The sequence below is a fragment of the Schistocerca gregaria genome, chromosome 5 (assembly GCF_023897955.1).
Source record: "Schistocerca gregaria isolate iqSchGreg1 chromosome 5, iqSchGreg1.2, whole genome shotgun sequence".
Classification (NCBI taxonomy): Eukaryota; Metazoa; Arthropoda; class Insecta; order Orthoptera; family Acrididae; genus Schistocerca; species Schistocerca gregaria.
This window is the reverse complement of record NC_064924.1, coordinates 108,394,094-108,411,894: the sequence shown is the minus strand read 5'-3', so window position 1 is coordinate 108,411,894 and position 17,801 is coordinate 108,394,094. Positions and strand designations below refer to the sequence as shown.

The following is a 17,801-nucleotide window of genomic DNA, read 5'->3' as shown; positions in this document are numbered from 1 at the left end:
TATGAGTGGTATGAATTGTCCACGCAAACACAATCATGAGAGACACATTTATACAATCTCCTCATGAAGTTTCATGCTTTTTAAAGATTTTACATTCTACACATGCTGGTCAATGAAAACTATATCAGTAATGATTAACTTACTGCATTTACAGATAAAAAATGGATTCACTTAAACAGCTGTCTCAGAAACAAGTAGAGATGTGTAACAACCATCCTAAAAGAGGGAAAGCTTTAAATAAATATTACCCTCTAATTTAATTAATATCAGTAATGTGCATGGTAATGATATGAAGAATTATAAGATAACCCCACTTTCCAATGAACTGTGGGTTGTAATTATGTATACAAATGTAATAGCGATGATATAATGAGTAAAGGAACCACTCACTACAAAGTAGAGGCACTGAACAGTAGAGAACTCCATAAACAAGAAGCTAAAAAATATAGCTCAGCTTTCAAGCTTTTGTCTTGCTTAGAGCATGTGCGTACACATACATGTGAGTGCATGTGTACACCCAAACAGATGGTAACATTCTCCTGGTGCTGCAGACTGACATAGCACATGGCTGCAGTCTTGAGAAAATATATTTCTCTATTTTCTCTCTGTGCATACTTTTGTTCAATTTTATGTGCCTATCTTTTGTGCACTACCTCCTCTGAATGGTGAGTGGTTGTCTTTTCCTCATTCCATTACTCATGTTCCATCCAGCAGTTTCAATTACTGTGTGACAAAGAATAGTGAATTAGACATGCTGAACTTGTAAAAAAATGGATATATTTTCTCAATGTTTCTTAACTATCTTAGAAACATAGAAAAATAAAATGGTTTTATCCTATGAAACTTATATAATAACAGTAAAATTTAGAATAGATCTAATTTGACATTTCCATTAGGTCCAATGACAACTGTTAACTAATTCATTCTTTTATGTACACACACGTTAAACCACTTTTTAATTCATAATTATCTCACAAACTCTCAGTTTCTAATCTTGCATCTTCTGTTGCACATTTTATTGCCCTGTCTCTGCAATATTTCAATCTCAATTGTCTACTAAAATATTTTCACACTGTTTTGTGAAACATTTCCTTTCACTGCTCATTCAAGAAATGCAAAAAAAACTATAATAATATATCAAGAGTTGCTTATTGTGAGGTGGTTACTGAAAAGACAAGTATATCTCAAATGATTATTTAAATCAACCAAAGTCAGATTAAAAGAGAATGTAGATTTACAGATGTGGTATAACACAGTTTGTACTAGAAAACTTAATATCTCCAAGTGTGAGGACGTTGCTGTTGTGTTTTCACCAGTAGTACCATGAGGCTTGTGTTTAACATCCACTGTTAACAGTGTCTGAGTTAACCATGATACTTCATAACAGTTTTCAGTTGTTCTCTGATGCAATCTAAGATCACATTAGACAACGTGCCTACTTCTGTGAACAAACTCACTAATGCACCCTGTGGTGCATATGTCAAATCCCAACTATCTTCATGATAATTTAGCCAGCAAGGAGAGGAAAGGTGGCACACATTTTCTGTTCACCACACTGTGTGCTGGTGTGCATTGTTAACTTCTATGACTCTTCAATATGAAATATGGAAAGAAACTACAGAACATAGTGATTCATCTTTAATGTGGGTGTGTTAAGCTCTGCAGGTTCTAAAAAGCTTTTCAACAGGAAGATGCTATCAGCTGGGACCAGATTTTGCAGTTTCCCAACTCTGCCAACATAACATACACAGGGTTGTCCACACATGTGGAATCACTCTCCTAAAACAAAAACAAGCGGATAAATAGAAATTCGAAGTCAAGTCGTATGAGATGGGAGTGGAGTAAGACATGCGGGGCTATGTTACCAACACAGCTGCCATTTAGAAAGCCATTTGAAAGCAACTCATAATTTTCATATGGAATAGAGGTCATGTAACATATTAAACAGATAGAGCATTACACAAGAAAAAGAATAGGGTCTTTCACTTGAGCCCAGCTTTATTCATTCCCTGATAGAGGTTAACAGTGACAAAATGCACTGAGATTATCCTGACATTAGAAGACAGGAGCAGCCATATTACTGCAGAGGTTCCAACCAGTATGTTCCAGAAGTATCACTTGTTATCCAAAATGCAGTGCTGAAACATCTCGTGAATTTCTGTGAAACTGGATCTGCTGCAGATACACCAAATGCTGGATGGTCGAAAATGGCTACAGATGAAGCAACAACTGCTGTTCTGGCATTGTGCAGTAAAGCAGACTGCAGTACTTGCTGTATCTTGCAGTAAATGGGAGCCAGCAGAACACAAATAATGAAAATTTTGACCACACATAAATGGCAGACTTAGAAAATACAAATGTTACAGCATATCACCAGGGATGATCCAGATCGTTATATTAAGTTTGCATAATGGGTGAAACACAAACTGTACAAAAACTACATTTTCTCTGCCATGTACAGGGATGGAATTCGATAGGGCAAGGGTGCCATGGATGAAATACATAGTTCACAAGGCATCATGCAATGTATGGTGAAGGATTCTCTGTACCACTGTCAGTCATTCCCTTTCCTGACCAAATTAGGAAGTGAAAAACAATCGTCCATATGCTTCTGTATGCGCCTCAATTTCTCTAACCTCGTCATCACAATCCTTATGTGAATTGCATATTGGTGGCAGTAGCACCGTTCTGCAATATGTTACAAATGCTGGTTCTCTGGACTTTCTCAATAATGTTTCATGAAAAAAAAGTCTTCTTTCCTCCAGGGATTCCTGTTTGAGTTCATGGGGCCTTTCCATAATACTTGTGTGGAGACTGCACTGACTGGTAACACTAGCAGTATGTCTCTGAACTGATTTGATGTCTTCCTTTAACTCGACCTGGTAAGGATCCAAAACACTCAAGCAGTACTCAAGAATGGGTTGCAGAAGTGTTCTGTATGCAACCTCCCTTACATACGAACTATACTTGCCATATTTCTGCCAATAAACCAAAGTTGAGCACTCCCCTTCCCTACAACCAATCTGCTCATTCTATTTCGAAGCAGCATACCAATATATTTGAACACAACGGGATTGTTTTACCTACTCTTCACCATTAACTATCATTTTTCCATATTTAGAGTAAGTTTCCACTCATCACACCAAATAGAAATTCTATCCAAGTCATTGTGCATACTTTTACAATCACTCAAAGACAACACTTTCACATATGCTTCAACATCATCAGTAAACTATCACAGATTGCTGCTCAAAAGAAAAAGAGTGGTCCTATTACACTTAAATGGGGCTCTCCTGATGATACTTATGTCTCCAATGAACACTCACCATCCAAGACAATGCAGTACTTAAAATGTCATCAATCCACTCACACATTTGGGCATCTACCTCATTTGTTCAGACCTTTGTTAATAGTCTGCAATATGGTACTGTGGCAAAACACTTTCCACAAATCTAGAATATGACACCTATCTGTTACCCTTCATCCATGGTTATGACACCAATGCCAAGAAGTACTCTCTGTAATCTTGAATTGAGACTCCATCTGGACCTGGCAACTTATTTGCTTCATTTGTTTTTCAACATCAGGGATGCCTATTCATATATCTTGCATACGGGAGTTTGTGCAGTTGTCAAATGATGGTATGTCTTTATGGTCCTCCAGGGTGAATCATTTTTTATACATGAGATTTAACACTTCAGATTTACTTTTGCTGTTTTCTGTTGGCACACCACACTGGTCTACAAGTGGCTGAATCGAAGCCTTTTACCTGATCAGTGAGTTTCCATAGGACCAGAATTTTCTAGGATTCTCATCATGATCTTTTGTTAGCATAAGACTATAGTAGTTGTTGAATGCTTCATGCACTGATCTTTTTATGGGCACATTAATTTCTACTGAATTTTTCCAGTTGCCATTTCAGCATTTTTTTAAAATTGAGAGTGCAACAATCTCTGTTTTTCCAACATTTCCTGAAGTTTGTTATCAAACTGTGGTAGCTGTTTTCCATCCTTAAACCACTTACTTGGCACATACCACCAGAACATGATTTATAATCAGTTTATACTTTGCCCATAATTCCCCTATGTCCATCATACTGGAACTAAATGAAATCCATTCATTGTCCAAGAAGGAGGCTCACATTTACTTATCTGCTCTTTCCAGCATAAAACTCTCTTTAGCCTTCTAGTTGGATTTATTAACTTAAGTAACTATGATGGCTATGGTGACATTGTGACCGCTGGTCCTGTCTTATTGCTGACAGTGTCAATCAAGTTGGCATATTTATAGCTACAAGGCCTAAAATATTTCCATTACATGTGAGTTGTTGCACTAGATGGTCAAGACGGTTTTCAGAGAGAATGTGCAGGACATCTTTGGATGACCTGTACCACCTCCAACAGGTACACAGACTTTCCAGTCTATACTTAGTAGCTAATGCCTCATGATCAGTGTACATCCACACTACTGAACAAAGGCTTTCTCTGGACAATTCTCCAACAATTACAGTGGAATTGGGTGGATAGTAGAAATATACATTGATTAATTTGAATTTACTTAAAGTAGTTTTTCATGCCCTGCAACCAAACTCAATTTCAACTTTATTTGATGCAATATGTTTATAGACTGCAATGAACACTCCCCCCCCCCCCCCCCTGATGTCTTACTTCTCTTGTCAATAAATGTTTCATGTCTCCTTAAATATTTTGAAGATTTCTACTTCAGGTTTTATCTAACTGCCAGTTATAAGTATAATTCGAGCTGGGCAGCTTTATAGGACAGCAATAAATTCAGTGACTTTGTCTCAAATGCTTTGGCAATTTACTGTTAAAATCTTAACATTTAAAATATCCACCCTGTATATGATCAGATTTCACTCTCTGTGTATTGACTGATGAATGTTCATCACAGAACGTCGAAAAACAGCTTAGCCTAAAAAAACCTTATATGCACTCCATATGTACCCTGCTATTCCCAAGTAGCTGTGTTCTCTATGTAGTGCAACCCTGACCTACCTCACTGACTTCCCATTATTTAAAAGGTGTAGCGGTGCAAAGTGTTACTGACAAAATAGCTTCAACTCTTTCTGTTGACCTGAAAATTCTGTGGGAACAATGTTACAGCAACAGCAAAGGCAGTATGAAACTGACTTGTTATCATGTGGGCAGCTGTAACAAAACAGCCTTGAAGTAAAATCATTGTTGCCTTATCACATTAGGAGCCAAGCTGTAGCATGGGCAATAGCATTTCCCCCAAAATGGAAGTGAAATTACTTATCCACCCTTAAAAGTTTGGTGTCTCAGTGACTGTGACACTAAAATCACCAAACAGTTTGGTAGAATATATTTCCCAGTCCTAATTAGGAATTACTATAAATAATAGTTATCAACATATGGCAAGATGTTAAACAGTTTGCATAGCTTCTTCACTAGTGATAGTCTACATTTCTGACCAGGGTGCATAGGACATTGGCAGCAGCAAAGACCATGCAGGCAATGACCAGTTGCAAATTTATGGTGAGTCACTAACCTGATGGGAATGTGGGAGATACTAAAAGTGATACTACTTTGAACCACACCACAAATTTATTCCCAGAATGTGTACCTACAAAATAATCTACTCATAAAGGATAGTTATGATGCACAAATGTGGTTGACAATGAATTCTTTATATGCAGGTGGTTTCATTGTTTTCCCTGTTGCTGTGCAGAACTCAGTTAGCTTGTGCTGACATTGATGATCCAAACCTCAGTGATGTATATTTTTTTCTTTTTATTTGCAGGTCCTGAAAATTTTGACAATGTCCATTCTGCAGAACAAATATAAATTAAACTTACTGAAATCTCTCATTTGCAGTTTGTAACATTTTCAACAGTTAATATTTTGTGAGATTTGAAACTTCTAGTGCATGAATTGTCCCCGGAAGCCATGGTAGAGCTGGCAGATGCTAATAACTTCCGTTTTTTCTTAAATTTAATGAACAACTAATGTTTTGCAGTCATTATTGTAATTTCTGACTCTTAAGTATTTATAAGCAGGTGTTTCGCCAGTAACATCAAATATATGGCTTTGATAAGCATTTTCAAACTGTGTTAATTGCATGGAGAAGCTTTTTGGTCCAAATGTTTATATAATGTTAAATGCTTTCCTGCAGCAATTTTTGAATGAAGCTGCCCATTGCCATGAAAAAAGTTTTGCATCTTAAAATATCAATTGCACAACAGATAAATATTTACTAGTTTTGTAGTCACTGAAATAAAAAGTTCAACCAGCATGAAAGAATAGCAGTAGGAACAATACCATGCATAACGATGTAGCATACTAGCCAAAGTATTCAGTATTTATGTAGTATTTACTTTTAGTAAATCGGGTTATGATATACATAGTGAGATATACCAATAGCCACATAAGAAAAAAAGCAGCAACACAGCATTAAAAACAAAGTTCATGTTTGATGAATTCTGTGGTCACATGAGTTAATTTTAATCATGTTGCAAAAATTAAAAGTTTTAGTTTATTTACTGAGTAATGTTACAAAATTGAAAATATTTTTTTATTTACCTTGTTTGGTGCTGACTGCATACCATGAAATGGCAGATTTTCATAAAATGCCTTGTCCCCATCTGGCTGAAGAAGGCCATCACCTAAAGATGAGGTCAAGTCAGGCTTTGATTTATCTTTGGTAGCTGATGGATTTGGGCCTAAAAAAATATGTTAAGCATCTGTATATAGCGTAACAATGCTGAATAACTTAATATATGCAGCAGAAAGTTATATTTTAGTCTAGAATAATCGACAACTGTAATGAAATAAAGATGCTTTGTAAAAGATAAGTGAATATGACTGATAATTTCACTTTCCAGAAAGTTAAAGACTGGGAAAGATGTTGAAATATATCTCCAGATTTGCTGCAGTGGACAAGTAACAGTAATAGTACCAGCTTCAAGAACATTAATGGGTAATGAAAGCACAAATAGACAGTTGGGAGAATCATGACCATGACACTCAAAAGGAAAGAAGCCATTATTTTCCCTACAGTTCTTCAGGTACAGATAAACACAATGAGGGAGGAATAGTCCATCTCCAAACAAATTACAAGAATTTCAGGAATGTAGTGACTGATTTGTGTTTACGTAGCTAACACAAAGAGAAGAAAATTATGGCTAAGTCTGAAATTTAGAATCTAGTAATATCACAAACTAAAAAAGAAAAAAGGAAGAAAACCTTATCTTCCTACAACCTACAGATGGAGTCTTAGTACATGAAGAATGACACTAATCAGAGGCACACAAAAATTATTGGATTTGAATATATTTTCTAAGTCAGTACATAGGACACAGTTGAAATATATAACTAATCACAAAAAAGATGAATGTCGTCGCTTTTTTCAAATAATCTACTGAAGATTACAAATTTAGTCACTGCTTGATTTTCATAGAACATTAATAGCTTAATTATATCTATGAGTAAATTACTTTGATAATATCAGTCTTAATTTGAACATCTACACAATGAACACGATGACACAGCACTGCATTTCAGCTGGTGGGAAATGCCTTTAAAATTGGGGCAGATGGCAAACTGATCCAATCTCACAAATTACACACCATGTGTAGTGTCTTAAGGGAACAAATTGCAAGTCATTCTTCTAGATATTTATTCCAAGATATTCTGTATATGCAAAAGCTAAGCAATTATATTAAGGGACAAGTACAAAAGGCAGTGTGTAAAATAGGTTAGTCACTAATCTAACATGACAAAACATTCTACAAAAAAGACACGCAACATGAAGAATTGGCAGACTGTTGTAAATCAAACTTATTTATGCACTATCTGAACTTCAAATTTGTTCTTGACGAATGGATCATTCTTTTGAAACTTCCCTGCCATTATTCAGTCCTTGCATATCCTATGAATTTATAAGAAGAAACTTAAGTAGTGACTGTAGCTAAATACCTATGAAATGTAGGCATTTGTGCCTAAAAGAAAAAAAAATCTACAGAAATGCAATGGTATAATTGTATGGTAAGGGGGTATGAAAGAATTATCATGAGAATTGGATTTCTGACTATGATAATTCAAAAAATAAATTTGGTAAAGAAAGTGAAATTACTGGAGACTGACTTGAAGAACTTTCAAGAGAAAGGATAAAACAGCTGGTGTTAATGAACTGAAACCAAGTGCCAACAACTCATTATGTACCAAGCATTCACATTACGTGTTATGCAAGATACCAAATAATAGCTATACCTTCATATTCCAGTAATAGAATTTCACGTAAGTCTTTCACAAAGGACATTTAGATAAAATACAAGAGTGCACCTGTATTTGACTCAGTATTCTCATAATAGTTCTTTTCCAATACTGCATGCTACACCAATTTTTTGCTGTAACTGTTGCAAATTTTCAAAATAGTTGTTTGTTTGCAAATCCCTTTCAGATTTTGATCATTCAGTTCCAAATGGAGGCCTAGTTATGAGGGGCATTCAAAAAGTAAAGCAACATATTTATTTTCTCGGCCAATTTCGACTGAAAAAATGCAGAATTTGTTGTGGGACATCATGGAATATACCTGCTGCAGCCCCTATAGTTTCATGAAGTTCCGATAGATGTCAGTGTTATAAGTAGCTTGGAATCTGTAATGGAGGTGCATTGAAAGCAGAGAGTTGTCATTGAGGTTTTTTTCCCCTAGAACATCACAGATATTCATAGACACCTGCAGAAAGTCTACAGAGACCTGGTAGTGAACAAAAGCATGGTGAATCATTGGGTGAGGCATCCGTCATCATCACAACAAGGTTCCTAAACCTGTTTGATCTCCTGTGTGCAAGCTGGCTGCACATAACTGAGATTCCTGCAGTGTTGGAACATGTGGGCACTCTCACTCGAGGTGATTGATGGATCTCAATCAAAAACTCACTGCTCAATTAGACATCTCTGTTGGTAGTGATGACACACTCATCCACCAGCTGGTGTACTCAAAAATGTGTGCTCAAGACGACTATAAAGAGCAACTAAAGAACCAACTGTGTGGAATTACTTGTGTGTTATGAGGCTGATCATAACAATTTTTGATGAACATAGCCACAGGTGTTGAAATGTGAGTTCATCACTTCGAACCAGAAACAAAACAGCAATCCATGGATTGCCACCACACCAACTCCCCTCCAAAGACAAACTTCAAAGCTGCACCCTCAGCTGGTATAGTCATGGTGATAGTCTCCTGGGAATCTGAAGGTGTTATTCTCTTTGATGTCCTCCGTCATGTACAACAAACAACTCTGAAGTGTATTGATACCCTCATAATACTGAAGAAATAATTTCAGCAAGTTCATCGTCACAAAAATGCAAATGAACTTATCCTTCTCCATGACAACACAAGGCTTCACACAAGTCTCCGCACCCAGGATAAGCTCACAAAACTTGGATGGACTGTTCTTTCTCATCCACCCTACAGCCCCGACCTCTCACCTAATAGCTTCTACCTGTCTAGCCCAATGAAGGATGCACTCCATGGGAAGCAGTACATGGATGATGGGGAGTTTATTGACATATAAGGTTGTCACATTGAATAGAGATTAAGTTGAAAAATAGGGTTTCATAACCAAATGAGTGGGGAATATCAGGTGTATCGGAATCATGAATAAAAACAACCTGCTTTCAGAGAAAAAAGTGTTGCATTACTTATTTAGTGCCCCTGGTACATACATAGGATACAAAATTTTAACAAATTGTCTCTTCTATTGGTCAATATATAAAGTAGAAGTAGGAAATATCCAAGAAAACCAATATTGATATTTTTTCAAATCCAATAATTCTGTCTTGGGAACTGAATGTACCTGAACTATTAATTTTTATGATTCTTCCAGTTATTGTGGTGCAATTGACAAGTAAATTCTGCTGAGTATGTGTCTTTTTTATAATTTTATAATTTTTTTCTGAATAACTGCTCTGTGTGTGCAAAATGAGATTAAGCCACTCTCATTTCCTGGAACTCAATATATAATCAATAGAATTAAGGACAAAAGGCATAAAACATGAAACTTGGACAAAATGTAACAGATTTCGAAAAACTGTGACAATAAACAAGAACAAGTCCAAAATTTATACAATTAACCATACTTAACACACCTCTACAGCAACTACATGCCAGCTGCAACATACAATTTTCAGCCATGTGTTTAACTTCCAATGTATTAATGCTATGGTGGGATGATAAGATAACTCAGGAAGAATGCTGTGGTCTTATAACTAAGAATTTAAGTATTTTGTATTGCAGGATTTTGGAAGAATATTGGTAATGAATACATGATTTCAGTAGGGTAATACAACCCTCAATGACATTTTGCCATAGAATAACACAGGGGAAAAACTATAACAAAAAAGAAGGAAATACCACATTCTTATGGAAATTTACATTCCGAAATGAATGAGACAGTACCTATGGAAACACCAGGTTGGAATATCAAAACTATTAGGAAAAGGATAGATTGCTATTCACCATAAAGATGACCTGTTGAGTTGCAGATAGGCACAACGATAAAACTGTTAAAACGTTATAGCATTTGGGCAACACCTTCTTTAGCAAAGAAAACACACGAAAGCTATAGTGTGTAACAGTTTTTGTTGTGCTTGTCTGCAACTCATGATGTCATTTTTAAGGTGAGTAGCAGTCTATCCTTGTCCTAATATTGAGACAGTACACAGCTAGTTTCAGCTACAGATTGTATTGTATTGTATTGTATGGAACTGGGGACCTAGAAATGACAGAAATGACAGACAGACTTCGTCCCTGCTGTCCTGCTGTAGCTCGCAGTGGTACACAACCAAACAACAGGCTACAGCAGTCCACTCATCCCACCACCACCCCACACCAAACCCAGGGTTATTTTGCAGCTCGGCCCCCAATGGACCCCCCCCCCCCCCCTCAAGGAACGTAGAGTAATTATGGTGTAAGCATAAGTGGAAAAAGTGTTTGCACAGCAATAGCCGACATAATGTAACTGAGGCGGAATAAGGGGAACCAGCCCACATTCGCTGAGGTAGATGGAAAAGTGTTTGCACAGCAATAGCCAACATAATGTAACTGAGGCGGAATAAGGGGAACCAGCCCACATTCGCTGAGGTAGATGGAAAAACGCCTTAAAAACCATCTACAGACTGGCCGGCACACCGGACCTAGACACTAACCTGCTGGGCAGATTTGTGCCTACCCGCCTGCAAAGCAGTGCATTAGACTGCACGGCTAACTAGGTGGGCTTCAGCTACAGATTCTTTAATCTTAAGAAAACTAAAATCAACATTTCAGAAAAGTGGGGCAAACTTTAGAAAATGAACAGTTTTAACATAATGATATGTTACTGAAATATTCTGGGTAGAACACCAATAATGGAAGGAGTAATCATAACCACTCACCATATAGTTGAGTCATTGAGCAAGGCACTTAAACATGAGCAACAACATTGCTTAATTTGTGAAGAAACACAATACATGGAAAGGATAGATTGCTACTCACCACATAGAGGAGGTGTTGAGTGCAGACAGGCACAATGAAAAAAAGTAGACACACATTCAGATAGTGGGCTAAGTCCTTCATCGGAGACAGAAAAACCACATACATTCAGACAAGCATAATTTACATGCATATGCCTTTGACCTCTTGGGTGTTAGGGCCTGACTGTGGCTGCATCTGAGGTAAGCAGCAGACCTTGCTGGGGTGGGTAGTGGGGACAGAGAGGGCATGAGTAGTGGGGTACAGAAGAGGCATGAGGCAGGGAGGGAGGGGGAGGGATAGCAGGGCATGGTGGTAGAAGATGTAAACTCATGTTGGTGGCAAGAATCCAGATGGTACAAGCTCTGAAGCAGCCACTGAAGTCAAGCACTGTCCCCTTCCCTCGTACTCCCAAAGGCAGCACAAGCATTTTCCCTCATCCTTACCTTGTTATTCTTGCCCTTACCCACGCCGTGTCTCTTCTGTGCCCCCACTACCCAATTCAGCAAAAATTGCTTTTTTTGTATGAAAGTGTGTGAGTTTCCTATGTCTGGTGAAGGACTTTCTCTGATAGTTGAAAATATCTAGAATTCTTTTTACTTTCATTGTGTCTGTTGTCTCTGATGCAATGCCTCCTCCGTATTGTTGTTACTCCATACTGCATTTTCCATTGCTAATATAAAACACACATACATGGTTACAATGTGCCAACTGACTACAGTTCTGATACTGCAGTCCTCCTTGGGTAAGGGGTTCTAAAGTGGCCATTAAGGTGAAGTATGTTCTGCCACTTGGAACTTTCGGAAACAATCTGGCAGAAGCAATTTGTTTGGGTGGACAAATGGATCATGATGATTCCCATATACACAAGATCATGCAATAATCACATAACTATTTCATTTCCAAAGGTGGCAATGCCTATGATATGGGAGGAAATGTCTGTGACTGGAATAGAATATGATGTGCTGCAAGGATGCAAAGGACAGATCTTGTATCAGAATCTTGTGGAAAGAGGTTGGGAGTATGTGTGGCAAAATGATGGGCCAAGATATTAAACAAATTGGATGAATCGTGAAATACCGCTTTGGGACAGGTGAAATGGGTTACATTAGGGATGTTTCTAATTTTCTCTCATACTATCCCCACTTGTTCCTTCAGTTCATCATGTACTATATGCACCCTGCCCATACCAGGATGAGCACACCAGTGCCACAATGCTAGTTCATTACCTTGCTACATCTACATCCTAACTGCAGTTACTCTTCCCCATTTCTTCATCACGTCATCTCACCCCCTCCACCTGACACAGTCACTCACCCCAGTCAGCTGGCAAAACTTAAGTCAGCCATAACATTATAGCCATGCATCTGTATTGTTTGTTACATTAACTATCTCCACAACTTCGTCAATATTTTCTGCGTTGTATATGTGCCCGTAGACTACTCAATCCAACAATACATGAGTTGTTACCTTGACTTCCCATTATTTTAACACGAGAAATTGTATGTATAGTGGAAAAGAGAGCTTCTGTGAAATTTTTATTTCTTCTCTATATTTCATTCCACACAAATGACCAATCAAAGGGCCATGTTGTAGTGTGCACAAGCTTGATTGTAATGAAAGCTAGGGATGATAACATGGTTATCGGTAATCGGTTGTTAGTGGAACTACATTAATGATGATATCTTTCTAAAAGTTGTATAGCACAACTAGCAAACTATTTATATGTAGTATGAGTCAGTGGAAACAATATATTTCTTTCTTTTTACTGAAGAAACTGTTTTAATGATTGGATAGATTGTTACTCACTGTAAAGACGATCCATTGAGTTGCAACAGGACACAATAAAAAGGCTGTTACACATTATGGCTTTCGGTGAAAGCTTTCTTCCACAAAGGAAACACACACATACATTCACACAAGCAATTACAGCTCACGTACACATGACTGCTACCACCAGCAGTTCTGACCGGAATTTCAGTTGGAGCTGGTGGTGGTAGCAGTCATGTGTGTGAGGTGTGCTTGCTTGTGTGAATGTGTGTGTGTTTTGTGCCTGCCTGCAACTCAATGAGTCACTGTTACAGTGAGTAGCAATCTATCCTTTTCTTCACTGTCGATATTGCAACCTGGAACTTCCATTATTTGTTTCAAGGACTGAATAGTGTTGTGTCAGCAGTTTCCAAACTTTTTTGCTGTAGATACTTCAAGAAGAAATTTTACTTTAGATAATTATACTTCTTGTAAACATGATTGGAATAACAGTCATCTAAATGTGAAATTTTAAAGTTAAAAATTAAAACAGTTTTGATTGCATAAAAATGTTTATTAAAATGGTAATCAGTCTATCTGTAGACTCTCTTCAGGCAATTCTATGATGGTGGCAGGTAGAGCTGGGGAACAGTTCAGGCACAGCCTGTTGAAAGACATATCATTTAACATGTATGGCTTTGTTTTGTTTTCAGTTTTTATTTCTTCCAGTCACTCACAGTGCTGAAGAACTTCAGTAAGAGATGTTCATTACTATTTATAACTTACTGTCATGTGGTGATACAACAGTTATTCAGTTTCAGTTCTTCATACTCCACAGAACAATTGTTGTTCCTCTTTCAGCAAATGGTACCTACTCTGTTCATCGCCTCTACCTGCCGCCATTAGTTTATAGCCTGAAGATGATCGGCAAACAGACTGAAACTGGTCACCATTGGAATAGATATTATTATGTGACCAAAACTGTTTTGATTTTTGACTTTAAAATTATACTTTAGCTGACTATTAGGATTCCACAACGTGGTTGCTGACAGTTAAAACTACACCTAATGCTGGTCTTTTGCTACCTTGTAATTCTGTTTTCAATTTGATCTTGGACTTTTTGCTGTATGACTGTTTCTGAACTAAAGTAGTTTCTTGAAGAAGAGCAGGCTAATAAAGTGTGCTCAGTGGTCTCATGAACAGGGGAGTACAAGCTGGTGCCTGAGTTAGCAACATTGCTCTCTTAGGCCAGTAGAATAGTCAGAAAGAAGGAAAGAAAGTAATGAGGAAGACAGAAAGAAGTGTGAGGGACAGAAAGAGTCAGGAGATGATGATTAACAGAAAAACTATAATGTAACAGTTGTTACTTGGTTTTGTTTTCAGTTTTTATTTATTCCTGTGATTCACAGTGCTGAGGAATTTTCATAGGAATTGTTGGTAATAGTTCATTTACTGTCACATGGTGATATAACAGTTATTCAGTTTCAGTGCTTCATACGCTGTAGCATAGACTATGGTCTTCAGTCATGCACAGTCAGTTTCCTACTAGTTTTACAGCTGCTAAAACTACTGACCTGATCCAGGTTTTTTTCGTTTCCGTGATACGCTGTAGTTGATTGGGCCTTCTAACTTCTTGAAAGTCACCACTATAAGCATAAAATAAAATACAAACCATGCAAAACACAAACATAAAATAGTAAGAGCTTAAAAATCATAAATTACAAACAAGCTGTTACTAAGAGTAACTGAAAAGTAGTAAGTACAACTACTCATTAGTCAACAAAAAGTGCAATGAAGTTAGAAATTATTATAATAATAAACAAAAATTATAAGACAAGCACTTTTTTCTGCTTGAAAATAACAAAGAAGTGATGATGATGGACAGAAGCACTTACCTCCTGATTTTCCATGAAAGATGCCAGGTAATGTATCACAATGGTATTTTGTACCATCATTCACAAACATTTGTCTTATTTTGTTTGCTCTACTGTGTTGGTTAGTGTCATCATGGCGTAGGCTACTTAAACTAACTGCACGTCTCTGTTTCAGTTTGCGCGTACACTTCTTTGTACGCTCCTTCCTTGCTGCTAAGTTTTTTGGCATAGTATTACTTGAGTAAGGTAGATTGTAATTTGGAGTGTTAGAGCTAGCAGCACTGTCATGTGTAGTTTGATGCAATCTTCCAAAATTCAAACTATGCGATCCGTTCACATGCACTAGGACCCCTGGACGTAGTGGCCACTTGTGGACTGGGCGTGCTGGGTTCTGAGATGGTGTTACACTTGCGTTGCCATCTGGGCTGTATCACAATATACAAGGAAAAAGTGCTAGCACAACTCTCAGCATTTAATGCATATTATTCATTTTATGCATGCAGTCACAATGTTAAGCATCAACACATATTCTAAATGGTATCAGTCATGCTTGTTAAAAGGGAAACAAGCTTTTGATTGGTGATGGGAAATAGATAAGCTCAGCATAACTGTTTAACAATTTGACCACTGAAAATAATCTCTTTTATATACCATGTAACATTTAGATTCTTAATGGATTCTACATCTGTGTCTATATGGTACAAATTACTGTACACCGAATGGCAAGGAATACTCCTTATTGTGGCACATATTACAGTTTCTCCTCACTTCAAGATGGGTGGACTATGCAATTAATGATTATTTATACTTCTCTGCACCTGCTGGAAGCTGAAGGATGTTTCCTGATTTGTCACCGAAAACTGCTTTTTGAAATTCTGAAATAGATTCTCACAGCATTATGGGCATTGTTCTTCTTGCATCTAGAAGGTCAGGTTTTTGAGTAATTTTGAGACAGCTTTTTGTGAGTCATACAAATTCATAATTAATCATATTGCCCTTCTTTTTACGTGATGAACATCTGTACAGATACTCTGGACTGAAGATCACACAGTGCTTAGCAATGTACAATATTTGACTCCTACTCATTCTGACAACTTCCCTTTCATCTTTATCTCTTTTTATCTTCACAACAAATCCTGGACTCTAAGTGAGCAGCCTCTCCATTCTACCTCTCCTGCAACCTATTCCTCTTTACTAACTAAAAAAAAAGAACTATAAGTCCCAAAATTTAGGACAGTTTCTTGCACTTTTATATGTGCCTGTCATCAATATTAACAATTTATATTTTATAATTTTCACCAGTGAATTTTGCTTTTGATGTACAGAGTGATTATAAAAAATGATCCACTGCTCAGAATGATGTCAAGTTATAATGAAAAAAGTTATGGGATAAAAAAAGAAACACTAGTAATGCACAATTTTTCTACTGAATAGCCACTGCAAGCAGCAGAATAAAATATGTGCAGTACATGGATGTTCCTCAGTTTGTATCGGTGATGCTCAGACTGACTCTCTCAATACAGGATCACATGCTGCTAATAAAGTTCTTTTACAAGAACAGTGACTGTGGACCAGTAGCTCTGCAAAGTTCTGGACACTCAAGGGTCTGGAAAAAGCTGTTGGACTGATGTTTGCCAGAAGTCTGGGTAAAATGATTACAAAATTTGAAAATACAAGCTCTTCTGAAGTAAAATGTGACAGAGGGAGGAAAAAAATTGATCCAACGCCAGTAGAAAATGTCACTACAGCTTTGCAGGAGGGCTTGAGTGTTGGTGTGCACCCATGCAGTGCATGGGGAATTGCTCAAACTTTGGACATGCCTGTGAGCATGGCAGATAAAGTTCTATGAAACGTCCTGCATTACTACTGATACAAAATTACCTATGCTCAGAAGTTGCTTCATGCTGACCTGCCAGCAAGACAAACATTTACTCTAGAATTTTTTGCTCACCTGAAGGTGGACGGTGAATGGATACGGAACACTCTGCGTACAGACAAAGCCCACTTCCATATACAAGGACAGGTCAATAAACAGAATTGCAGAATATGGAGAATGAAAAATCCACCCGCAAATCTACTAGTACCCCTTCATTCTGCAAAGGTAACTGTGTGGTGTGCATTGACAGTATCGTTTATTGCAGGGTCATATACTTTGAGAAAATGGATCCTGTGTACCCTGTTACCTGTACTGTCACTGGTGAACTCTACGAGAGGCTTTTGCACACTGATGTCATTCCAACCCTTCAACAGCATGCATTTGTGCTTAGGGTCATTTTTATGCAAGGCAGTGCTCTTGTACACACTGCACTGCCAATGGAAACAATGCTGCAGAGGCATTTTGGAAATGATGGAATTATCAGCCATCATTTCTCCATAGCCTGGCCATCCAGATCATCTGATAGCAATCTGTGTGACCTCTGACTGTTGGGTTATCTGCAAGATGATGTGGTCTATGCTCTGATTACAAACATAGCTGAACAGAAGGCAAGCACTGCACAATGCATGATGAATGTGACTCCTGAAACACACCAACTGTATGTGGAAGATACTGTTTCATGATTTCAACTTGTGGGCAGAAAATGGTGGACAGCATATTGAACACGTCTTGCACCAGTCTCACAAAAATGAAAAACCTATTTCATTGCTGCCTTTTACGTGGTTTTTGGCATCAGGACAATTAAAAATCCA

The 17,801-nt window shown here is 37.5% G+C and overlaps 1 protein-coding gene across 1 annotated transcript in view; it reads right to left on the bottom strand.

The window, feature by feature from the left end:
• LOC126272086 (hemicentin-1) overlaps window positions 1-17,801 on the bottom strand; it is a 1,030,571-nt gene that overhangs the window by 40,147 nt on the left and 972,623 nt on the right. The window contains exons 17-19 of the mRNA XM_049974649.1: window positions 15,135-15,538; window positions 14,814-14,885; window positions 6,561-6,700 (exon numbers count right to left, since the gene is read on the bottom strand). Of these exons, the coding sequence (XP_049830606.1) occupies window positions 6,561-6,700; window positions 14,814-14,885; window positions 15,135-15,538 (616 nt within the window). The remainder of the gene's footprint in view (window positions 1-6,560; window positions 6,701-14,813; window positions 14,886-15,134; window positions 15,539-17,801) is intronic.